The sequence below is a fragment of the Phalacrocorax carbo genome, chromosome 6 (genome assembly GCF_963921805.1).
Source record: "Phalacrocorax carbo chromosome 6, bPhaCar2.1, whole genome shotgun sequence".
NCBI lineage: Eukaryota > Metazoa > Chordata > Aves > Suliformes > Phalacrocoracidae > Phalacrocorax > Phalacrocorax carbo.
In genome coordinates this window covers 650,893-677,303 of record NC_087518.1, presented here as the reverse complement: position 1 = coordinate 677,303, position 26,411 = coordinate 650,893, and the positions used below count along the sequence as shown (strand labels likewise).

Below are 26,411 nucleotides of genomic sequence, written 5' to 3'. Positions count from 1 at the left end.
CAGGCTGTTTCAGTGCCTGCTCCCGGTGCACAAGAAACACAACGACAGCCAAGGCGCCACCAGACTCTTCCTTCCTCAATGACTCGGCGCGGCGGTGCGGGCGCGGCGGTGCGGGCGGGCAGGGCAGCGCAGCCGCCCCGGCCCTGCCGAGGTGTCGCCAGGCCAGCCTGGGCACCCTGCAGCGCCGGGGCGGGAGAACTGGAGTGACTGCACCAGCAAGTCCCTGCCCCGCAGCCAGTTAGCAAACCGGCTGCTGCACGGATTGATAGGCAAGATCTGGAAGTAGGCAGAGGGAGGGAAGAGGTCCAGGAGGCCATGGAAAACCTGCGAGGCAAGCCACGGCTGACAAACAGAAACTGCACAAACGTGCAAGGAAAAAGGATCAGAACTCGCAAAAAAGTAGAACATCTAAGAAAGAGGAAATGGACCCAGACCAGGTGAGAAAATGCCAGGGGCATGCTCTGTTCCAGCTTCCAGGTATGATACAAATACCCAGTGTTGCCCTACGAGCAAAAGCTTCTCCAAAATACCTTTTTTTAGCCTCTCACCGAACTCAGTGTGCGTTTTTGAAAGCTTCCCAGAAACAGAGCAGAGTTGTGAGGTATTTATAGCTGTTTAAGCCCATTACGATTAATTTGAATCCCAGGCCTCCTAACTTCAAACCACAACCTCCACTCCCACCTTTTAATTTTTTCTGAAGAGATGAGGAACAAGAGCAGTTCCTAGTCAGAGGAACAAGTGCCAGCACTCTGGGCCAAGGCAGCAGCACCCTCTCTGCCCTCGGACACATCACGCAACCTGCCAGTGCTCAGGGTGATGTTGGCGTTTTAAATACAGAAGCTATCAAACAAGAATCTAGATTTGTACAATAAGGTATCAATCTCACTGTGCTTAACCCATGAGCTCCTTGCAGATCATGCAGTTACCTGCTCACCTCTGAAAGCCTGTGGTTTAACTGGTCCTCCTTTAAGGTCACACCTTTAATTAATTTGCATCAGCTTTCCAATGGCAGGTCTAAACTACTATTTTTTAAGCATTTATATGCCAAATACAGATTCTCCCAGAAGCTTTTTACTCCAGGCTGCCTTGGCTAGTGGTTAGGCTCTGGGCTCACCTCAGGGGAGCACTCAAAGGTTAACGGCACATGACAGATAGGACTTCATATTGTACTAGTGTTGAGGACCTACGTGAACCTTCTAAATGGTTTCAGGGAATTACTAGCCAGTTTAGCTGACAATATACATCAGTCCCCAAGGTCTTCTATTGTACTTTCAGGCCACTCCTTCAGCTGTACTGTGGCTGCATATAGTGTTCCACCATGAATAGCTGCTGCTGTATGTGTGAAACAACAACCTACACAGCAACAAACAGGACCCCTCTCTGCTGGGGAGCGGAAGATCAAACTCGACATCGCTTCGTTATGTGAATTCATGACAATGGGGCACTAGGAACCAAAGTTGCTGTGCTGGGCGCTGGTTTCAGTCAAATTGCTGATTGCTGCAAAGCGGGATTAGAAAGTGGTGTTGGTCTGGCTTTGTCTATCCAAGCTTTGCAAAGCACACAGAAAGCTTGCTGTCTCTACAAGATCCTAGCAGGCTAAGCCTTTTCAAATGTTTTTCCAATGATCTGGCACTAGCATGTCTAAAGAGCTGTAGGACAACTCTGTGTCGTACTGTGCAAGCCAACGCAGCAAGTGGCACCCGGGACTTCAGAAAGCCTGTCCCCACGCCCAGCAGCTCTGCTGAGCCTCACAGGTTGTGCTTCACAGCCTGGCCAAAGTGACAAAGGCCATAAGTGACTTCATTACAAAAGCCTGCTGTCCTCCATCAGCACAAGGACTTGGGCCCTTTGCATTTGTTATTTAAAGTTTAAAAAGCACAGTTTAAGAATCCCGTTGATTTGGACTCTGGTGTCCCAAACGGCTACAGAAGGGCAGCTGGTAACTTCCCTCCAGAGCCTGGGGACAAGCCCTCACTCCCAGCGTGTGACAGGGAGGATGCAAGACGTTCTGCTGGACAGCACAGGGCAGCCTGCTGAGAGCTCTCTCCCACCCAGCATGGAAGGGGAAGGGAAAGCATTCCAGCAGCACCTCTCCCTGGGTTGCTTTCTTTGGTGGGGGAGTGGTAGGAGCTGGCTGCCATGTGACACTGTCTGGCTGCCTCCCCGAAGGCTGTGTCACCCCTCCCCCGTGTCACCCCTCCCCTATGTCCCGATCAGGGACTGGCAGTACTGCAGCAACTCCTCTGTCTTTCCATTCCTTCCAGTGAGGGGAAGGCTGATGAAAACACGGGTTACCCCACTTCCAGAGCCATGGGACTTCCATGACAAGAGTACTGCCAATATCCGACATTTAACTTCATTTCATTGAATCCTGCCACTGTGAGGCTGAGCGCAGAAGGGAAGGGGATATCCTAGTTTTGGCACATGGGCAAGATTATGTCTTTTTGGAGAGCCCTAAGAAAGCTGAATATTTCTTTCTCTAGGAGATATGAATCTGAGTGTTGGAGGAGGCAGGGTCAAGATACTGTCCACATGTAGTTCCCTGTCTCTTGCCTTGACCCAAACCTTTGCAGATTTTTGCAGGACAAAGCAATGTCTGGATAATAGTAACTACGCCAATGTATACCTGGTCTTTTGGGACACCCTTTAAACCTCTTTGGGTTGACTTTTTATCTTGAAAACATTACAAAAATCACCTTATTCCTCGCTATTTGTTTCTTGTACAGAAAGGGAGATGAGCAGCAAGGTAGCAATGTTTACAAAAGACAAAGCTGGGAAGGCAAAATCCTGAGGAAACCACAGAGCTTCCCATCTGAATCAGGCTGCTGGGAGCAGCCTGCTGAGTAGTGCTATCTAGGACTCTGGTGCCCTGCAACTCACAGCATTTAATTCTGAAACAAAGTACAAAAGTACATACCTGTACCGCTCCTCCTGCAGAGTCTGCATTATTAATGAGTAATCCCTCTGATAGCGAACCTTAAGGTCCTCAAATGATTCTTCCAGTCTTGCCTGCGTCTCTCGAATTTCTTGAATCTCATGCAGTATTGCATCAAACCCTGAGCTCTGCATATCCAGAGTGTTTGTTTTGGAGCTAGAAGCTCCCACAGGGCCCCCTGTCGTGCTGTTGGCTCCCACTGAGCCTGATGTGGCACTGGAGCAATCTTCTTCACTGCCATATTTTGGGCTCGACTGAAAGTTCTGAATAACACCTAGAGCCTTGCCTCCTGTCCCATCTTCCTGGCCTTCTTCTAAGGAGTCTTTTAGATTAGCAATATTGTCTGCACTCCCAAACTTGTTCCTTATGAGGGAGGCAATCTCCCGGGGTTTGGAAACCACAGCTCCTGCTGCTGAATGCGTGGCTTGGGAGAAACTGGAAAGCCCACCTTTTACACTGTCTACTACTCCCTCACTGAAGCCAGTGACTTTTGCTCCAACATCTTTCAAACCCTGATGCATATCCCTGAAGACATCCTTTGGCTGCCGAGGGATCCCATTCTGTTCGATCTCGCGCAGCTTTCGATGGTAATGTTCTAGTTTCTTCTGCAGCTGCAAGATGGTCTGGGCTGACTTTTGATTTTTCTTCTCAAACACTTGCTTAATGCGGGCACTCTGCTGCTTGTCTGCATTGTTGGCTAGTTTCAGGTACTCTGCCACATTGTCATCACGGGCTGTTTGTTCGATTTTGATCTGCTCAGTCAGCTTCAGTATCTTCTGTTGCAGATGTGTGATAGCCACTTTTGTACGCTGAGGATCTGGGGTCCCATCAACAGAGTCTGCATTGATGCTGCCATCAGTGCTCGAGGCCACTGCACTGGAGGTCTGCGCTAAGCTGCTGACTTCCAATCGCTCGATCTAGGCAAGGAAAAAGAGAAATATAAGCGCTAGTCACCAGCTTCACTAACATAAAACCATTCCTTCTTTGTGCCAACTAACTTGACAAGTGGATGTAATTCTGTAAAAATGCACCTTTTTCCAGCTGGCCAGGGTACAGTACCAATCAACTGAGCGTCACCAGCTTTACAGACACCTAGAGAAGCTGAGAAAAAAAGCAAAGCCCCTCATACTCAAGCCAACTTAATGGCCTCAACCAAAAGCTCAAGCACAAAGCAAGACAGGGCACCCACGTTTGGCAGGCTGAGTTCTCTGAATTTTGGTACAAGGCCAGTCAGTGGCTCTATCAGCTGGTGAGTTAGAAGACAGAGAAGGTAACCGTGAAAGACCAAAAGCCCCACGGATCAAGTATGCAGCAAACCCAAGTTACTCTCAGTGCTCCACCTATTTGTATGAAAGCAAGCCATAGTGAAACTTCCCAGAAAACAAAAGATCTGCTAAGGTCAGTGCTTAAAACAGAGAGAGCCCTTCGGACCTCTGAAAACAGCCCTGCCCCATGCTGTCAGGCCCGCAGTGCCTGCCGTAAGCGATAAACCCTGCGAGCAGGTGCCTCCAAGCGGAGGGAAACAGCAGGTTTAAAAGGACAAATCCCATTTTTAGCCCCCCCCCAAAAAAATTAGCTAGACGCTATTTCAGCGCAAAACGCACCACACGAAGCGACAACACGGAGGCTGACGCTCCTTCGGCTGGCAGAGGGAAGGACCGGGCAGTCCGGCGGCACCGCGACTCTCTCCTTCCCGGGCCAGGTCGCTTTTAACGCCGCGGCTCAGCAGGGGCCGAGCCACCGCGGGGTCCCCCGCCCCGGCGCCCCCGGCCAGCCCGGGGCCGAGCCCCCCGCCCCGTCCCCGCGTACCTTGGCCCGGCGGAGCAGCCGCGCCCGCTCCCAGTGCATGGCTCCCGCATGGCAGCGCCGCCGCCGCGCCCCGCCTGCGCCCGGCCCCGCCCCGCCCCGCCGCCGCGGGCACAGCGGGGCTGCCGGCGCCGGGACAGCCTCCGCCCCGCCCCCGGAGCGGCCCCCAGCTCCCGCCGGCCGCCGCCGACAGCGTGCGGGAGAGCAACGGGCGGCGGCGCGAGCGCCCCAGCGCGGCAGGGCGGCTTCTGGCCGGAGGCGGCGGGGAGCGGGAGGCGGCGGCCGGCTGCCCTCAGCCCCGTGCGGGCCGGGCCGGGCCGGGCCCCGCGGGCGGCGGCTCCCGCAGCGCGGGGCCGGCCCCGGCTGCCCCCACAGGTACGAACCGCTGCGCTTCCAGCGCCGGCAGCACCCCTTGTCCCGCAGAGCGCTGCGGCGTTTGCTGAGGTCTGGCAGGAGATGGGAGGCCACGTCCGAAAGCGATGCTCGGTACCGCTGCCGCTTACATTTTCAAAACAGAGATCTGTTTTAATTGGTTTTAAACCACGCAAAACCAAATACCCGTTTCGGCTCTGTAGACACAGCGAACAGCCCTACAGCATGTTGGATGGACAGGCTGTGATTCACGCCCCGCGCATTTAGCAAACAAGCTAACGATTTGCGCTTGTTTCTCCCTGGACCCTGCAGCTTGATTTAAACACGGAGCAGCATCCCGGGTTATTCCATCTAAACAACTACCAGCTAACTCATAGCTTACTCCCCAAATGCAGAACCCATTTCCCTCTTTGTCCTGTGAATATACATTTTACAAAACAAAAAATGCTCTTGGAGTCAATTGTATCCCCCTCCCTAGTTTCAACATCCTATACTTGACACAAAACCAGCACCCTGCAGTAGGCAGGAGCACCGTCCTGTACTGCAACACCACCGGCGAGCGCCGAGCAGGGTCAGCAAGGCTCCTTCCCAGCAGCTTTACACTCAGGTTCTCTGCGACCTCATCAGTAGGAAAACCAATTAGATATATGGAGAGCTCAACTGATCTATTTTCTAGAGGAGTTCAGTTCTTGGAAACCACACAATCTCAGTCTTCATCTGCAGCGACTGCAGAAATATCAACTGATCTCTTCAGTGGGTTCAGCTGTAGAAACCCTGGATCTCTGGACAGATTAATGGAAAATTAGTGCTGAGAATTCACATTAGTGGGACCAAGAATATTCCTGACTTTAGTACTGTACCAAGAACATGCTCCCTCTGAGATCTAGGGACATTTCGGAGTAGAACACATTTGGTACTGCAGCTCTTAGAATTTGTAATTTCATTGAGACTTTCCTATGACTGTCACTGACCTGATTCTTCGTATGGTCTAGAAGGACACAAAGATCCTGTGTGCACAGGGCATGCCTGACCTAGAGAGCGTCAGCCAACTCCCCATGGCATGACTGCTTAGTTCCTTGTCCACAGATCCTTCATGTGCAATAGCACACGCTCGAGTACTGCTTTGCCAACCTCCCGTAATCCCTAAAGCAGTATAGCATAGACTTTTCTATTCAGCACGCTCATACAATCTTATTACTCCTCTTAATTGTCTTACAAAACAAGCTGGCTTCTCAAAAAGAACCCCATCAATCCATTTGTAACGATCTGTATCTACCCCCAGAGAAGGACGTTTTAGTGTTAAAGGCAGATGAAAAAAAGATCCACAAATTTGATGCAAATTTTTCACAAAGTAATTTGAAATAACTTTTTTTTTTTCCTCCTAAATAAATACCTTTGTCCTGGGCAGCGGTAAAGGTGAGCGAGAGTGGGGCTGACCCAGCGCCCCAAAACCAAACAACTGTCGATCATGTTGGGCTCCCAGCTCTTCCACAGCGCAGACTCACTCTGAGCTGAAAATTGCACATTTCAGCATCACAGAACTAACTGGACTTCAACATTACTTCAACAATTAGCAGTTTCTACTGGCTTAATTTAACTCCCAGTTGGGTCTAATTTTTGTGTGTGTTTAATTACTATAAATTACACTAATATTACACTCTTCCTCTCAGACACAAGTTTTGTGAGAGAAAAAACTCTGCAGACACTTTCTTTCCCCCCCTTTAAAGTCAACTGACTTGAGCGTTCCTCCTCCGGTTATCTTCCTATACCTGCGACAGAAAATAAACCGGAACAGCTATAGTAGAGTAAACCATGTTGGGGTAATTACTTTATAATTACCAGCTGTGTGGATATTATTCTGGAATAACTAGAAGGGTTTTTTTCCAATTAAAAAGCAAACAGCTGTACAAAGTGCTATTTTGGAACAGAACTGAGATAATTCAAGTACTTTCTCAGTATTGACAAGGCTTTAGAAAGGGAACACTCAGCACAAACTGGCTCCCTGGAAACACTGGTGACATAGTATTGATTTAAGATGACTGGCAATCTGTCCTGAAAAGATGCTGGTAAATTAAATACTGTAATGGTCCATGTTTGTATAAAAGAAGGGATTACAATTCAATTAATCTCCCTTGCAATTCAAGTATACTGAGTCAGTCCAGAGGTATACTGAAAACTGATGTGGCACTGTGCCATGAACCGAATGAAATCATGCGAGGACCTTATGCTTTCTCCCCCTCAAGATCTTACCAAATTCCTAGCACTTTTAGCACTGTCAGGCTTTCCCTCCTGTAGAAGTTTTCCTGTGTGTCTATTCTGCAACACACAGCCCAAAGAGAACCTAGGATTTTTGCCTTTTGGCATTGCTGAAGATTAAACGCAACAGTTCCTTTAAAGGTGTTTCACCCTTCTTTTAAAACTACTTCAGTAAATGCACATACCAGAGTCATTCACCAAGATGATGGACTGGTTTTTGGGTTCGTTCCCCCCGCCCCCACACACAAGCAGGGCAGCTGGCTTAAGCGAACAGCAGAATTAGAGCAAGACTACTGTAAGGAGATTGCTCAGCTCCTGCTTCTTCCTCCTCCCTTATCTGGGGCTTTAAAAATGTGACTGAAAAGTGTCAAATTACTTGGAATAAAAATATATAGGGCAAGGTGAGACTGGGAGCTGGGAATGACAACTGCGGAGCGCAGCCCGGGAAGGCACCTAACAGTGCCTAAAACGCCCAGATTAATCACACTTCCCGGTGACTGAGCACCCCGAGTGGCAGTGCAAACTAATCATGAAAAAATTCACAAGTTCTTCTGTTTCCTTTTCCCCGCTGTGCTGGAGGCAGTAAGTGGTACAAGCAGAAAGACCTAGAAGACTCATAGAAAGTCCTAAGTTTCAGACTTCCTCTTTGGAACCACCCTCATCACCACCGTCACCAGCGCGGGGGGGCCGGACGGTGTGCTGCACACGCAGGGACAGGCACGGGGCAGCCGAGGCACGGCGACCGCGGCCAGCCCTTCCACGCTGCCAGGGCAGATGGTCTGCCTCAGGCACGCACGGGAGTGGAGACCTGCAGTCTCTGATGACAGATGCAAGACTGTTAGTTCATTAGTAAATAAGATCTCTAATTAACACCTTACAGAGGATAAAAACTAGAGGGGAGAAAAGAAAGCGCATCCTTCGTGCCTGACCATGTCTGCAGAATTCCAGCACCCACAGGTGCGTGTCTACCCCTCGGCACCCCAGGCCCTGCTCTGTCGGACCCCCGCGAGGCCGGACCAGCTTGCCCCGCGCCCTGCAGAGCGCACGTCCTGCCGACCGGCACATCCCGAGACCTCGGGGGACACGGGAGGTACGCGGACTGCCCTCGCTGATCTGAGACGAGAAGCCAGGGCCTGACTGCTTGCTCTCTGTACTCCCAGAACACGCCCTGCATTCATTCGAACTATTCACTGAATGCTCAATATATAGGCAATTACTTCTCACTTCCCTCAAGTCTCCTTACACTTCCAGCTGGATACAGAATTATTTACGTCCTGCCCCCCCCCCATCTGCTGAGCAGTGCCTCTGAACTCCAAACTGGCAAATTATTTTAAGGGACCTTTATATAAAATTTTTGAGGGGGGAAAACCCACCACAAATTAATGCAAATCAACAAAACAGTGAAAAATAAAAGTGCTTGAGAAAGTTCTTTGCAGGAAAAGAAACCAAAACAAAACCCACACAAAATAGTGGGGTTTGAAAATGGACACTATTACTATAGAGATAGGATCAAAATTATTTTGGAAAATGTTTTACTTGACCAGTTGCTCTGGTCTGCTGCTGATGGAGAAACTAAATGCCAGGGAAAAGGAAGGGGTTTTTATTTTCTGCTTTGCTTTGGGTGAATGGACCTTGGTAAATTCTCACGTTTCCAATAGACTTACTCCTGTGTATTTGTCAATGTGGAATACTGTACAGTATTTTTCCTTCTAAAAGCAAAAAGATGGCAAACTGCACTACATGAAGATTTAGAGAAATGTATCTTGACAATGTTCATCAAGGCCCTTTAGATTCAAGAAATTTTGTGAGTAGGAAGATATCTGTAGAAAAGGGGACCTGAGATTACTTAACATGCATGATTTTCAAATTTAGCTTTAATTTTCTTGTTTCCATCCCAACATGTTCTTGGCAGTATTTCTTATTTTGAGGAGTCAAAGGAGTCTTAAGGAGAATTCCGTTTACTGCTTTCATACAGGGGTGACAAACACTAGTACACGAGCAGCTGTTCAACAAACCACGTGTCACATAAAGCAGAATCAATCTTTTGGATGCTGCTGCAGTTTCCACTGAATTGGTAACAACCCCAAATTCACATGAGTTCCACAAGTCCTGCCCTTCAGGAAGAGCTGTCTTTTTAAGATGTATGAAACTGAGAGCCTGACAACCTATGGCTGTAGAAAAACCACAACTCTTGATACAGGGATGGGGCTGTTAACCTCAGTGCCTTGTAATTACACTGTAATTTCTCATTTGGCCCTGCATTTTTCCTCATTTCTCTCTACTTCAGTATTTGTACAGTGCAAAAAACGTGCTAAGGCCATGAGGCCTCAGTATCATCACAGATCTGCACTAAACCATCTAAACGCATGTTTGTATGAAGCCACGCACAGAATCCCTGGGAGGTAAAGCGAAGAGATATTTAAACATCATGAATCACTATGAGGCACCTTCAATATATATATAGTTAAATGTAATTGACAGCCAGAAGTCACCTCCCTGCACGACACCCACAGCACATGATTCTTTAAACATCTGAGTCAAGGTGACATCAACCCTACTGTCCCATGAGTAGACAGCGCGTAGTGTCCCTACTGGATCTGATAAAGACACAGCATATTGCAAAATTTATTGTGGGCTCCACAGTAAACAAAGTAATACAAATTACTCTGCCTGACCCACCTGGGTGATGCAACAAGCTGTTTACAACCTACGGTTGAGATAGCTTTTTCTAAAGATTTCCTTTTTAAAGGATGTTACAGAATCACAGAACGGCTGAGGTTGGAAGGGACCTCTGGAGGTCATCTGGTCCAAACCCCTGCTCAGGCAGGGCCACCAAGGGCCACCTGCCCAGGACCACGTCCCGGTGGCTTTTAAGCCACCCAAGAACGGAGATTCAGCACCCACATATCACATTTGTGCATATGTCTGTAATAAAATTTCGTCTTTTCGTCTGTCTGCTGCAGCACTGCACTGCCACACATCTGATACTACCAACTGTTTGGTTTACTATTTATTTCAAATTGCATGTTGAAATCACTGCAAATCCTGTGTAATAGCATATGGAAGGGTGAAGATTTCTGTTCATTCACCTCTTGATTAAATACAGACAAAAGATCCGGATGCTGCTGCACTGAACCACCCCTAGAAACACAACAGTCCACTTAGGTGCGGGTTCATTTAAGAATCCCCCCTCCCTCAGCAAGCACCCAGCGCGCGTACGTTCTCCTGCACTATGTAACATCTGCCTTGGCTCTACTGCCAAGAAGAATACAACAGAAAAACAAAGAACAGGTCCAGTGTGATTCCTCATGATACACCGTGCAGTTATCCTGCAAAATTTTATGGGCCAATTGAATCTTCAGTAACTATAGCAACTTTGCACTTTAACAGGCTTCTACCCACTTACCCACAGAAGCTGCTGGTCATCACTGCCAGCAACTGTGTTGAGCCATCCCTATTATGCCTCTAAATCCAAATCAAAACCAAAACTGGCTAAGGAAAGCACACCAACAGATGGACAGCTCAAGGAAGCCTTGCTGTGTGTATTTCATCGTGCAGCTCATTGGTTAGATTATAACTGGCATTTCTAAAAGAAATAAACAGCCTTTGCCTGTGGGCAATTAACCCTCAAAATGGTGGGAAGATCACCCTGGTTATGAAAAAAAAAAAAAACAAAACACCACCATGAAAAAAAAAACAACAAAGAAAAATTACCCTGAAAAAAATACAGGAAAAAATTCTAGCACAACCCCTTTGCCTGCCTAGGACAACAGCTAGAGCAAGGAACCAACACAGGTAACACCAAGAGGAAATGGCTTTATGCCTTACTCATAATAGTTAAACAATCAGGAGCGACGATTACTACAACACGTGTGCACTCATGGTACATCTGCCAAGGCAGAGCCACGCATGCGGCTCCAGGCGCTCCCAGGTGGCCCGCGCGCCCTCGCTCTGCAGGAAGGGGGAGAGGCGGCGGGTACCTAACAGGGCTAGCTGGCAACCACGGCAGAGCAACGTTTTACAATGTGCTCGAGAGACTCCCGTGCGATTCAGCATTCCCCTTCTTTGGTGGCGGTGCCAAGGTACGCAGCTCCCTGTTTAACTTTGTGTGGGCACAGCAGGGGGCCAGAAAGAACAACTCCCTGCGGGGCCGAGGTGCGAACTAACCTGGGGATTGACCCACACTAGGAATATCCCACCGGTAAGGAACCTCGAGATGTTTTTATTTTTACTAAGTTCCCAAACCTGGTTCGCTGTAAGGCTCCATACACTGTGTACCAGCAAGACTGCAGGAACACTTCAGGAGGGAAGTGATCTGGGACTGCTTAAGTTGTTGCCGGTACCCAAAGAAGCATACATACATCAAGCTATGGCCTGAGGTACACACACAAACCCTCACCCACAACTTGGTATCTGGTAAAGCCAGCTGCAGCGTGACTCTCCCACAGCCTTGTCACCTAATTCAATATGAAATGGAGATGTGACTTCATATGCTGCTTCAAGTGTCAGAAACAGCGTTTAGCTGTGAAGCAACCAGCTGTACTTTCCTCATATCTGTCAGCAGCAGCATTCTCCAAAGGAGACCAATATTTCAACTCCGGCAGTCGCTGGGTGGTGGGGAGAACGGTGGAAGATGCTGCTGCCATGTGACATTGTACTTGCTGTATCAGAATGAATTGCAGGCGGCATCGTAACCTGCTCCACGGGGGAGCTTCAGGAGAGTCTCCGTTAGTACAGTACAATCGCTGACCATGGGCATTCCCTGCAGCACAGCACTTCCAGCGTGGCAGAGCTTGGCAGGCTCTACACATTCCCACTGCTTGTACCTACCTGCCTGGGGCACCATGCCTCTCGGGAAGCAAACGCTATCTCTCGCCAACCGGTTAGGAGGTAACTGAAGCTACAAAGCTGACCTACACCTTTCCCACCTGCAGTTCATGCGCTGCAACCCTGGCTGCTGGTCAGCCAGGAGTGGTGGGCTCAGGCAAAGAATGCCACGCAAGCTGTTTCCTCAAAGGGGATGGAGACGTGCAGGACCAGGCACCAGCTCTGCCCGCAAGTATTTATTTACACCCTAGAGACAGAAGGGGACTGACGATGCAGTGTAACATCTTCCTGAAGATGGTGTCTCTGGCTCCTTTAGTTCTTTTTAAAAACCCAGCTGCTGCCAAAGAACTTACCTTCTTGGCCTCAAACTTCTGAAATCTTGCAAAAGGTATTTTTCGATGCAAGAGACTAAGGCTTGGTGGTCCAATTCAGTACTGGTTTTCCAAAGCTACAGACTAGTCAAGACAATCAGTGGTGCTGGTTGAATAAACGGGGCAGTAACAGTGACATTATGGGTAAGGCAAGACCAGGGGAATGAATAGAACAATCTGAATGGAAAAATAGGACAGAACTGAATTATACACAAGGGCTTGCAGGAACTTGATTTCTGAGGAGGAAAAGGATGACACAGCAAAAGATATGGCCAAAATAACATTCCTGGATGTTTATTTTAGCAGCTGCAGATTTTTAATCAAGGGGGGGCTGCCAATCAGGCCAGAAGTTACAATAATAAGGAGAGGAAATGAGGTAAAGCTGAACAAAAATTAAGTACAGGAACTGGGAGGAGAGGGTGGATTTGGAAACAAGTTTATACAAGCTTCTATCAGAAAGCGACTAAGAAAGTGACTTCTATCAGAAAGTGACTATTTTCTACCAGAAAATGATGGGGCTTCTATGGTTTGGTTTTTGTTTTGTTTTAAACTAATTCTGGTTTCCCAAGTACGTCCAAATCACATCTCATTACCTTAGAGATGAAATGATTGTTAACACTTCCCAAAGAGTCATTTGGGGTTTTTTTTTTTATGCTTCAAGCTGCCATCTGATAATTACAGATTATTATCGCTTCTTACATATTCATTTATAAAGAACACAATCTAATTTTCAGATTGAAAGTTAAATTTGACTTGCAAAGCAACGGAGCGAACTGGGTCTGGAGTCTGGGAGAACAAACATATCTGCGTGATCACTCTGCACAGAATAGCCACATGTGAGAGTAAGGGCCTCCCCCCTTTTTCAGGAGATTTTCCTCTGTTGAAGTTTAACACGCAACTCACCTCCAAGTATTTAGTCTAAAGGACTCACGTACATGAGCACAGCAACTGCATTTCAACACTTACTTCACTTTTTACTTATTTTTAGTTGTAGTATTTTCTGCAGGTACAACACAGAGTGTGACTGTAACCAAAACTAATCCTGGAAGCAGCTGATCCAATCAACAGTTTATACAAAAAGATAAATATTTAGAAACAGCGGGGCTCATGTTTCCTGTGAACACATTTCTTTGTCATTCCTGTATAGCATTTCTTGACATATCGTTCCCTTATTTAAAGCCTATCATAACATACACACAGTACCTCATACACTTGCCAGAAAGCTGTGCAATAGAGCTGGCTTCAGAGAGTCCTTTCCTGTTCAAACGTAGCTGCTTGTTTAGCTCCAAGGGCTGCAGGGTGCTCCTATGTTAGCACCAGCTAAATCCATAAGATCCCTTGAAGTGGCAAACTGAGCTTGTCGAGGACGAGGAGAAGCAATATAGGCAAGGGCAGTCACTACAGCGCAAGAACACGCACACTCCTCAGGGCTGCAGACAAACAGCACGTGTGCCTTGAGAAACTGGGAAGAAGAAAACACTAAACAATGAGATGTCAAAGAGAATGGTGTGTTCAAGGGATGAAGAATACCCAGCAGAGTAAGGTGACAGGGCACTTGCCTAGAAATCCATGGCAAACACTGAATTAACTAAATACTGAAATCATTACGTTGCTTTCAGTATTCTTGTAAAAAGCGAGAAGCCTCAGCTAGAACTCCACCTAGAGACCAATCTTACTGCAGCAGCATCTCCACAACACAGGTGAAAAGCTCAGGCTGCCCTGGCAGAACTGCCCATATCCACTTAGAGAGCGCAGAACATGGTATCCTGTGCTCACTACTTCTCTCTCCAGCTCTCAAGAGGTGATGTATTAGCCTGATGTTACACATGCCAAGATGCAAAGCATGCAGACCTATCCACCTGGAATGTGGAATGTAAATGAAGCCCTCCCTTCTTGCTGCCCTCTACCTCAGCGGTCTGTACCGCTTCAACTCTGCATTTTTAACAGAGCCGTTCCCAAGAGCCACCTGTGTGTCACTTTTATTATCAAGACTGATGAATGCAGTGAGAAAAAGTACACGTCCTAGTATAGGAGATGCAGATCTTCCCAAAGGAAAATAATGAGTCTACTGAATAAATGTGATTAGACATATATGCTTCAAACACAACAATAACACTATGCAATTTCTCAACCATGTCTTCTGCAGATAATAACAAACCCTAGGCAAACATTCATCTACAGCAAAGGCAAACTGCAAACAACAGTCTGGATCCCGTATTTCTTCCTCCTCCAAACACCGGAGTCACAATGAACCAGAGAGCTAACTCCAAAAACTCAAAGAGAAATAGCTGCTATTTTGCATTGGAGATCTGAGCGTCAAAGCCCTTACTGTCTCTTTTCAATATTTAATAAATGCAGGGGAGAAATGCAGCTTACTGTTAACTCAGACTTGTGAAAGGCCAATGACTCGCTACACAGCTAAATAAAACTGAAGAGACGTACTTATTAATTTCTGAAGGTCACCGGCTCCGGGGGAAGCAGTACACTGTTACTCTTTTTTTATCTGGAGGAAAAATATGATTCTGCAGTTTGTTTACTACTTCCTGGAAATACATTTTGCACAGCTAAAACAGCAAAACAAGGTCACATTTAAAAAGCTACCAATCCAAACATCTCTCTCTGACATTGGGCTGCATTTACTAGCCCCTTCTTTCGTCATTCATTGTATCATTCAATCCAAACCCCAAAACAACAAAACTGGAAAACCCCAAAAAGCAGCACCACATTTTATCTTGTTTATAGATTGCAACACTCACTCAGACAGGAGCCTTTTTCATACTTCCCAGCTTCCGAAGTGAAGACAAGCTATATAAAAAAACAACCACAGAAATTCAACAGCAGTGCCTGGAGGAAAATGCAGCGTTTCCAAGGCTGATGCCACAAAACGAGGTCAAGTTCTACTGGAGATTTAAACAAAACAGCAAACAAGAAAACTAATGCTGTTCTAGTGATGCTCCATAATCTTCTCACCTTCACAGGCTCACAGAAGTCCCTTTCACAGCACACGCAGGTACAGCAGCACCACATAAACATCACCGTGCGGCCATCTGCAGCCCTGGCCCCAGTGCTAGGTAGTGCTCGGGCAGCCTCCCACACTGCCTACCCGGCTCCATCCATCTGCCAGACTGAGAGGGCTCCGGGCACTCGCTGTATAAACAGAGCGCCTCTGCCAAAACAAGCATCGCTGTGTGCAGGGCTCCTGTGCTGCTGATGCAAACCAACAGTTAGGCTCAGAGCTCGCAGGCAGGCTGTGCACCTCTCCTTCAGCTGGGAGTATCTGCTTCAGACACAGAAAAGGGCCAGGACTGCCAGATTTAAAGCTGCAGGGCTTTCCATTCTGTGTTCAGTGCATGACACTATTTTTAAAACTGCACCTTTGAGCAAAAAAATTTGGACAGGATAACAGACAGCCAAATCAGGAACAAATCAATAGAATCAAGGTGACATATGCGTTCCTCAGCACGTGCAAAACAACGCACTCGGTAGCAAGATTCAAGCAGAATTAAAAACGGAGATTCAAAGTTGCACAGCAGGACACAAATCCACCTATAAACTATATGCTCTATTCATAGCACCACTGAAACCATGCTATTTAAAAAAATCACTGATCTCCTGGAAGGCTGAAACTAATTAGAAAGTAATTGTCACGTAAGGACTCAAGTGCAAAACAGAGCCAGCAACAGCATTTTAACCACAGCTGTCACTGCTGCAAGAAGAAACCTCATCACCTCTTAACCACTTACCATCGACCTCCTTGGCAAAGAAAAGGCGTTTTACTGTCCTATTCAGAAAATATAAACAAAGGCTCATTACCCTGGTTTTGAGAGCTCTGACCCACAGCACCGTATGCCATCAAGCCCTACTCCTTCAGACTCATTTTTAAAAAGCCACCCTCACCTCGTGGCTACTTCTCTCCTTGCTCTTCTCTCTCTCACCGGTATTTCCTGATTGTAGCAAATATTATTACTCACCTGGGATAGAGAGAGATGATCACAAAGCCAAGCCATATACAATGTAAGTCTGAGACCTTCAGAAGCATTAATTCAGAGTATGCAAGGTGCTCCCGAGGCTAAAATGCCAGGGAACACCAAAAACGACAGAATGAAAGCGGGCTTTTAGAAGTTCCCTACAGCGTTCGCCACGCGGCTTGTTTGCAGCCAGCACAGATACAAGAACGTAACTTTCCATTTTCCTTTCTGTCTGTCCTTTTGAGCCAGATGACCCTTAGATGCTCTGACAGACATTACGGTGGTTGGGTTTGGTAGGTTTGGGGTGTAAAATCATTCTCTTAACTTGCAGTAATGGACAGGTAATGTACAAGTTTGACCCCATGTTGCTTTCCAAAGTCCAGTCCCTTATGATGTGAAGGAATTCTGCACTGACATGTTAATTCATAAAGTATACACTTCAGCAATGTAACCAAGGAGAAAACTCTTGACTGACTCAAAAGATAGGCAATGTGGAAGAAAATATTACTAAGAACAGAATTCAGTTTTCATTATGAAAAAAGAGGAATTGAAACCTGAAAATGTGTTCTGTAGGAACCAGGGTTAGAGGAAAAACATCTAAAACCCCCATTGTCTTAAATTATACTGGTATGTCAGGTGGCATTTCTGGAAAAGCCTTATAACTAAAGAGCACGTATATTGTAAGGAGCATTTAGAACAGGAATTGAGAATGAAAACATTACATAGAAAAAGAACGATGAGGTCTGGTTCATGCAGAAGACAAGCCATGCTGGTGTGGAGATACTAAAAGATACATCCACAAAAGCGCTCTGTGTTGTTAGAGAACAGGACATGAAGGGCAAAGGATGAAGGGAAAGGAAGAAGGAAGGTGTTGATGAGAGCAGCACGTGGTGCAATTCTGCAACTGGGCCGCACGCAGTCGCCAACTGCAACACGTCGCACCACACTCCGGTACAGATCCGGGCTCTGCGCGGGAGAGGTCGCAGACGTTTCGCCGAGCATGAACACGCAGCAACAAGCAACAAGTACCAGCACTGCTGCATCAGTAAGGTCTGCTCCTGATCCCATCCTGTAATGCACTGCTACAGCGCCGGCTGCCTCAAAGCCCTTCCTTGGTCACAGGTCTGCGCCTTAGGCAGAGATGCCGGGAAGCACCACCGCAATAATTGAAGCGGAAACTGGCACAGGACGTGAATGAAAATGAAACAACGTAACTTACCATGTTGCCATATACTCAAAACTGCAACACAGAGCCACGAAAATGATTGCAAAACAAGAAATTACAGGAAATCTAATTCAACTGACATTCATATTACCATTTCTCTGTGGATATGCTCAGGGTTAAATGGTAAAAGCGTCTCTAAAAGTTAATTCCCTTCTGGGAATACTAGATACTGAGATTCTCTGATCACAAGGGCTCTGCTCTAACAAATGGCACACAGTATTCAATCTAGAAAAGCTGTCACAAAGAAGGCTTTTAAAAAGAAATGTTGCTATTGCTCACTGACCTACACCAAATGAGGATCCCACCCCACACCTGCAAAATCTTTGAAATCTGCCAGTCGTCCAGGGCACGCAGAAGAGATTTACAACAACGTACCGCCCTGCACTGCACAGTGCTGCGGCGCGCTGCACATCTGCCAGGTAACTCCTGACTTTATCAGCTGTGCTCCAGACCAACGAGAAGCAAGAACCAGGCCAAAAGGCATCCACCCTGTTGCAAGAGCCTGGTGAGAAATTTCTGCTAAAAAAGAAATGTCCAGGCTAAATACAAACACTGAAACAATTTCTTTCCTGTGCAAGTTCAGGGCACTAGATTTTGCACCATGATCTAAGACAAAGACAAGAAATTAAAAAGAAAAGGGGGGAAATCGCAATTCACTTTTTCAAGGAACTGTTATACATTCTTATGGCAGATTTCACTCTCAAAAAACAGTATCTATACTGAGAAACCTCCATATTTCTAAGACTTTTTATTGATTAATGATAGCAGATCCCATCTAAGAGAGGGGAAAGGGAAGAGAGGTGAAATTTCTTGTACAGAATGCCATTAGCCTTATTTTGGAAGCAGTTTATGTTGGGTACACACAGAAGTTCTACTGCGATAGAATAACCAGATAGATCATTTCACCATATAGAGCAAAAAACAAATCCATGAATATACATGAAAACATGCTCATTATTCTACTTAACATAATCATAACAGCCTTCACGAGCTTTACAGAGCAATAAACCCAAAACCAACGTACCAGGCTGAATATCACCTCCATTAAGAGAAATCAGTTTCACTCCTCAAAGAGGAATGCATGTTTTCTTCAGTAAGTTTTGTTGCACTCCCAAAGTGTGGCAACAGCACACTGATGTTCCATGCTATTAGAAGTAGGCTTTGATATCCACAGAGAAATAGCAACATCACAAAAAGAGCACCAACAGCTACTCTTCCATGCGAACGAAACTTAAACCAACTCTGGCAAGTTGCAATCCAGCTGCGAGCCTGTGCAAGCCTCACTGCTGCAATGACTCCTGTGGTGCTGCTCCCTCGCCTTGGTTCTCCAAAAGCCTTGCACAGCAGAAGACGACGACTACCACAGCAGAAGCCAGATGATGGGATCAAGCCTCAGTACCGTGGTGGGACACAGATGTTCCTGGGTGTCCAAGCTAAGAACAGAAGAAGCCCCATAAATCGAGACACCACTGAGAATGGCAGGGAGGGGATGGGGGCACTGAGAGCCCACGCTTGTGCCCAGCCCTTCGCTGCTCGAGGCAGTGTCCCCGCTCCTTCCGTCGGCCTCGGCCAGCGAGTCCCCCCGCTGCATCAGCAGCGAGGGAGGTGCAGCGACGGGTAGCTCGTTTGTGTTCTACAGCATTTCTTTCCTGAAGTTACTTAGTAAAACTGGAGGGGGAGAGGGGAAGAAAGCAAATGAGCTTTGATGCAGCTTAAAAACTTATGGGGATTAGATGCTCATATGACCCCTACAACAAGATGAGAACTCTTTCCAAGACCCCTTACAACTAATACGTTTAGGGAAAAAATACAGTAGGGGCTAGATCCATATATTTGGGGAAATCTGAATGCTGCCAGTTATTGAGCAATGCAAAAGATGAAGTGAGAGTGAGAAACTGGTGGAATATGGAAGAACTGAGTTGTGATCATTCCTTCACTGTGCTGTTCCCTAAAGGGGAGCTCAGACTATGGAGAAAAGGCGACCTCCATACCCTCTCCCTCATCTACAGTATTTCACGTGCAAAATGCCTCTCCTGAATGCCTGAGGTACACATCCAGCTGACGAGAAGAGAAGCCAGTGTTAGCAAGCTCCTCACAGCAACAACTGAACAGTACACTCTGCACCAGTGAAATTAGGAAAACGAGGACACAAAAGTAACAGCTACTGGAAGACAAAACCCTGAAACTGAAACAGCAGAGGAGTCTAAAAAGGCAGACTATAATTACCAGCAGAAAACTGGGCCAGCACCATAGCAGGACAGCCTTGATTTGGCTCCAAGTGCTCAACAGACAGCAGGAGCAGAGGAGCTCAGGGCTGGGGCTGGGCACCGGCGGGGGCAGAGCCGGGCACAGGGCTGTAGAGCCGGGCACAGGGCTGTGGCCCCTGCCACCCTGGGACCCTACACGCAGCCCCACTCGGGACTCACCCGCTCGCTGCGGAATCCAAGCGCCTGGGAGGGAACGCCAGTAGGGCCAGTGCACCAGGTGCGCCCGCAGTAGCGATTCAAGTGGCCCGACGCACACGGGGCTGTGGGCGTGTTTAAGAGAAAATTCGGATTCACAGTCTGCTAGATTATGTCATATATATGATAAAACTTTGTCCTGTCAAGCCTGGGACATTGCTATTTCAAAGCTTCATGGTTCAGATTTCTAAACTCCTTTACTCACTTTTAAGAGCACTGCACATAAAGACCTGGAATACCAGGTACAACCGAAAAGCAAGCATGCGCTCAAATCCTGCATGCTTGTGCTAAAACCATAAACCACATCCTTATCAGAGCTTAGCCTGGCACAGCCTTCTCCTGCAGCAGAAACTGGATCACTCCGTTTAATACAAAGCTACATAAAATCATAGAGGAACGTTTGAAGAAATAGAGGCTGAGCTCTGAATTCCGCAAGTGCAAACCAGAAGCTTCAGTAATCTGTGCCGAAGTAAACGTATAGGGGTTTTTTTGGGGGGGTGTGTGTGGGTATGTGTGGTTGGTTTGTTTGGGTTTTGTTTTTTAAATCCAGTACTGAAACTATTCATTAATTAAAATCCTGAGTTTGGAATACCTGTTCAGACACAGGCTTTATACTTGTACAGGTCCTGCTTCTTAGCGATTCAGGAAGGATTACTACGAGGCCAACCTAGCACTTGCACACAACACTTCAATAAAAGGAGAGTAAGCTGGAGTATCAGCCCCTTTCACTCTCTCTTTCTGGAAACAGGAGAACTGCAAGGCTCATGAAATCAAGATCTGCTTTGAACCTTCTGAATCAGGTTCTCCAAGTGAAGGATGACAGGTAATAGGGAGGAGAGCCACAAAGCCAAGCAAGTGGTATGAACCAAATTACAAGGTAGTCAAGTACAAGCACTTGGTATCAGCACATCAGATTACAAATATTAGAGTAGACATCTAGAGACATCCCATGACCAACATAATAGATGAAGGGGGCAGGGGGAAAATTAGACTCAGCCTTCTCTCATGCCCAAATGATTTAATCTCCTCTTCTGCATCAAATCAATCACAAATGTCAGAACAGGCTAGAAGACTCTCACAGGTGATGGACTCTCTTAACTCTCTATACAGACACAAATGCAGGGCAAACACATTCAAGCAAAACTGCATGTATAAGACAGGTCTTACTAAAAATGGGGTTGGATGAAGACAAACTCATGAACTTCCAGGTATACAAGGACTCCTGCAATACAACTTTTGTCTCTTTATACATCAGGAAATTTTTCACATTTCCAAGTACAGTTATAAAGAGGGAAAATGAAGTTAGTTACATCAGGGAAAAAATTCCACCTCTGACTGTCCTCAAAGGGGACACTTAAACGGGTGTACAGCACTCAAATCCTGAATGTTCATTATAAAAAGCCAGCTGAGGAGCCTGCTTCTGTAACCGTGTCACTCCTGATAGCTTCAAGACTAGAACTTCAGATAGAGAATCTCTTCTAAATGTAAGCGTTAGTCAGCCATTTACACATGGATGATGCAGCTTCGGCCCCCCCTTCCAAGGAAAGGGGAATCACACAGTTGTGTAGGATAAAAGAGCAGATGCAGCTGAAGGTGCAAAGCTGTCCACCTGAGGAAGCACAGTCCACGGGGAAATGCTACACAACTGCCCCATGCACAGTGAGTTCCAGACAATTAACCAGTCACCACCACAGGAGACAAGCAAGCAGAAAGCTATGGTATGTATGTATAGTGATGAAGGAAGGGAAGTGCGTGCACACAAGCACATACATGAGGAGAAGGAAGGAAGGGGAGAAGCAAAGGACCAATTGCTTATTAAAACCTTAAGACAGAAGGATCGCTTAGCAGCCAACACATTTTAAACAAGTATTCCATCCAGCAGCTTATGCATGGATGTGTATGTTAGGTTTTCATTTTCTTAATTCTTGATACTCACAGGAGTGGTAGCTTTTTAAGTTAAATCAGTTTCTTCATAGTGTACTTTTTATGCCTGACTAAATCTGTGGTTGTATATTGTAAATACTTTTTCGTATCCAAGCTAAACATAATATGAACATTTATCAGAATACATGTGAATTCTACAGTGTCTACATTTGTTTTAGTCACTTACAATTGTAAAATAGTAAAATTATTGGAAACACTGTCATAGTTTTCAAATTACTAATCTATATTGTGTAGTGTCGTTTTTCTGCCAGTTCAACTAAAGAGGTATGTGTCAGCAACTAAGCATGGAGCACATCGACAAAAAACAAAGCTCATCAAAATCAGCAAACATCGCCAGAGTTCAACTGGGACTGTGCCCTCAACATCAGTCAACTCATTTTCAGGACTTTAGAAAGAAAACATTCTTTCTAAAGTCCAAAGAATTCATAATTCTCCTGATCTGCTTGAAACATAACAGGCTCAGCTTTCTTCTGACTAAACTAGGAAATCCCCCCTAGATAAATCCGAAATGACTGTATTTTATACAAGGAGTACAAAACACCTGCTTTACAGTGTACTTGGAGTTCCCTTCAGCTTCAGACAGTAGGCAGGGAGATCCTCAAGCAGTTTAAGTCTTTCACCAAAACACTGGCTCCCTTGAAGTGAAACTATCCTGCACCTCCTACTACCACTGCAAACCTTATTCTTGATATGGCACTTGAATCCATCAACAAAAAATGTCATCCTCCTTCCCTTTTCATTAGCTCAACCCTGAAGAACAGTTCAGTTTCGTGGCTTTTTCTAAGTGAAGGTAAATGGGATCCCTAACACTGGGAGCTGCAATAGACACGACTCAGCTCTTTAAACTGTTTCACCTCTGTTTGGGAAGTGCTGCATGGCACAATGATGAACAGCAAAGTTTTCCTGTCTTACAGCCTCTAGAATGGCTATCATCGACTGGGGTCACACCACTGCTTATCTGCAGGTCCAAGTTTTCTGAGTACAGTTTTCCTTCTATTTGGGTTAAAGGGATCTTAGCCACACTGACAATATCAGCTTGACAAAATGCAGAAGAAAAATAAGAGAAAGGGACCTCAGTTGTTGTGCTCAACAAAACTTCTGCAGCTACAAACAGGTATTCTCTCTCAGGAAAGGAAACATTTCTCCCTAACCTTTTTAGAAGCTACTACTGCTGCTTTGAAAGCGTGAGGGCTTCAGGGCAAGGAGCATCCCCCTTAAAAACACTGACTTCAAAATCTTATTTGTCAGACAAATAAAAGATATCTTTAGTATAAAATGACATAGCACTGATAGTTTGTGGTGAAGGTCTAAAATGGGCCATATTACCTACTATTTCTCTTCACAGCTGGTAAAGCACTAAGCCTTCAGGTAAAGACCTCAGAAAGCCAACTGCTGACAATTAATGCTGAAATTACAATCTGATGAGGCATTTAGGCCAGGTTTTGTGCACATTTTGCAGCTGCTGACAACCTTATAAGCACCTCAAGCTGAACAAGGACATCTCTTTGTAGGAGGTATTGATGTCTTCCACTGTCTCAGTGCAGATGGAAAACCAAGAAATCAGACTTCGGCAAGTAGTGGAAGGAACTAATGCAGCTTCAAAGTAATTCTATTTAAATACCTAGTTGAATATTTGCATCTGTTTCTGCAATATGTAATATTAAATATTTAAGAGCTCTTAAAGAACTAGATGTTCACTTCTAAGTTTTGTTCAGATACAGACATTGGTTATAGCTAACTCTGAATTTGTACTTCTTCTAAATTTACAAAACTCCTAGAAAGGGCAACACTTCATAATGAGATTTATACCTTCTAAACTTACCTGCGCATACTAACAGGATATATGAGTACCCATACAGTTAGTTAATTTACAATATTTGGCTTAAGTAAACAGGTGGAAAAGTTAAATGACTTGCTACCATAAAGCCTTAAAATAAACACAGATTACTGAAAATTCAATGCCACAAGATTTGCCCTTACTGACCAGACCTTTATACTGCCAGTGAAGAGTTAATAATCAAACGCTGCTCCTGGATCAATACTCTCAGTGATATGAGGCATCTTGCATAAGGCTTTCTGGTTAATTATGTGGTGATTAGCAAGTTTCTGCATGGCTGCAAGAAGACCTAATCACAGAAATCTGGCCTGATCCATATTAACCCCCAGAAGTGAAAGCAAACACTGTCGCCATGCTTACTGTCCAGGGACAAGGGCTAAAGCCACCTTAACGTTCTTGCTGGCCTATACAAATTACAAAACAGTGTGTGATTATAAAAGCTGCAATAACCTAATGGTATAAGGTACCATTTGGATCAAAAGCACTTTAAGTTAATGCATTATTTAACATTTACCTTCTAATTTAAGCTCCTAGACTTCAAAGTCACTGCACAGAACTGGAGTTCCCCCCCTCTGAACATACCCACTGGGATAAAGTTAGTTTTGACTATATTTGCCTTTTTTAGACTTCACTTATAGGATGCTCTGTGCAGGACTTACTTTCCTTGTTACTGCTTGCAGTTTCTTGCTCCAGATTTAATCACCATAAGAAAAAGAGTCCTTCCTTTCCCCTCACACCTTTCCAGAAGTATTCTTAATGTTTCTACTAGCACTGATTAATGTGAGAGAGAGATAGAAAGGTTAGTGCATAAATATTGCACCCTGTAGCCCTGACGTGAAGAGCGGCCGTTTGGATGGTGCATTTTATAACCAGTTTAGCACACAGTACCAACACTCAGTCTCGAGGAAGAGACTACGGCAGGCTGGGATGATGCAGCTCAAAACTGAAGCATTGCCAAACGACAATCCATAGCTGGAGTTGTTGTTAGCCAGTAGATGGCTCCGTGAACTAGGTTAGAGAGAGAACTTGTGTATGCATAGGCAGATCATCCTTCATGAGGCTATCAACATCAAGGACGTTTTCCAAGGGCATTTGCCTGATTACTGCTGTGTGAAATCAACTTTCTCACAGTAATGATGAAAGAAATCTGGTTGCTGCCTGCCAAATTGCTATTGGACCAGATTTGCATACATGGTTAAAATTATGCCCATTTAGAAAAGGACTTCTCAATATTTACAACCTAATGTGGAGAGACTTTAAACTGAGCTTGTCTATTCCAGCTATTCACACGATGATCCAAAACCTCACTTGACACTCATTTGTTAGTAGTGATTAAGCTCTACTTCCAAACACAGAATGGAACTTTAAAGACTTCCACCCAAAGGACATGCAAAACTGCACTAAATCCCATTAAAGCACAGGAGATCTTGGTGCAAAAGAAAATTCTGGCTTGGGGGTATAAGACCAAGTCAGAAGTTTGCTGGTCTTGAATGGAAATGGCTGACTGACCTTCTTTCTTCCTCAAGAGAAAACAATTGCCCATCCCTCTCAGCGCACCCGAGCTGTCAGTGGAGCCCGATCCTGTCTAGCTACAGGCTCTGTCTTCCCCCCCAGTCTACACTTACCTGCCTGTTGCTACATTCCAGAGGCCAAACAGCTCCTCTGAAAAAATCACCCGGGTGTCTGGAGCCATGCTGCCCAAGGGCTGCTCTGGCCAGGCACTGCCGGGTCAGCCCCTTGACGTTGCCCAGCAGGTCTCCATGCTCAGAGTCCCTCATGCCACTTCCCGGGGTAGCCAACGCAGTCGCCTACCCTGCACACCTGGGAGGGCTCTCAGCGCCTCATCTCAGAAGGCACACAGAAACAGCAAGGAGAGCAGGGTGCCGCAGGGAGCTGAGGGGTCGCCCTGGCACACTGCTGCGATGGGGCTAATCCCTCCCAGGGACAACAGACCTTTGCTGTGTGAACTGGCTTGTGCTCGGACGCCGGTGCGGATCGGTCCCCCGTGACCGGCCCGCGGGTGCAGTGCTCTGCACACAGACAGTATGGAGGCAGACTTTGATGCTCTTCTGGAAGAGGAAGAGTCACCTGTCCTCAGTCTCCATTCCTTTCATTTTTCCAGGTACAGGAAAGACTGACAAATCCAAGATGAGAGGGGCACTGTTCCCCTCGAGCAAGGGTGCAGGATTGGGATGAAGATGCCTTCAAGTGTCCTGCAACTACATATTTCTCAGCTATTACTTTTTTCTGCTGTGATCTTACGGCTGATAGCAGCTAACAACAATCCTCTTTGGACACCTGTAGCTGTCACCGTGGGTGTCCAGTACCTGTTTCTGAGGTACGATCCTGACAGGCAGAAGGCAGACCCTCGCATTACCACCCGTTTCTGCAGAGCAGAGGTGGTGCAC

The 26,411-nt window shown here is 46.2% G+C and overlaps 1 protein-coding gene across 15 annotated transcripts in view; it reads right to left on the bottom strand.

Annotated features, from left to right (window-relative positions):
* The window catches only part of TMCC1 (transmembrane and coiled-coil domain family 1), a 200,199-nt gene that overhangs the window by 11,121 nt on the left and 162,667 nt on the right, over nt 1-26,411 (bottom strand). For 13 of the 15 annotated variants that reach the window (XM_064453367.1, XM_064453368.1, XM_064453376.1 and 10 more), the window contains one exon: nt 2,918-3,852. In XM_064453367.1, coding sequence (XP_064309437.1) covers nt 2,918-3,852 — 935 coding nt within the window. Of the gene's footprint in view, nt 1-2,917; nt 3,853-4,744; nt 4,805-15,537; nt 15,659-26,411 lie in introns of those variants that run through there. The other 2 variants (XM_064453375.1, XM_064453378.1) reach the window with 2 other exon arrangements.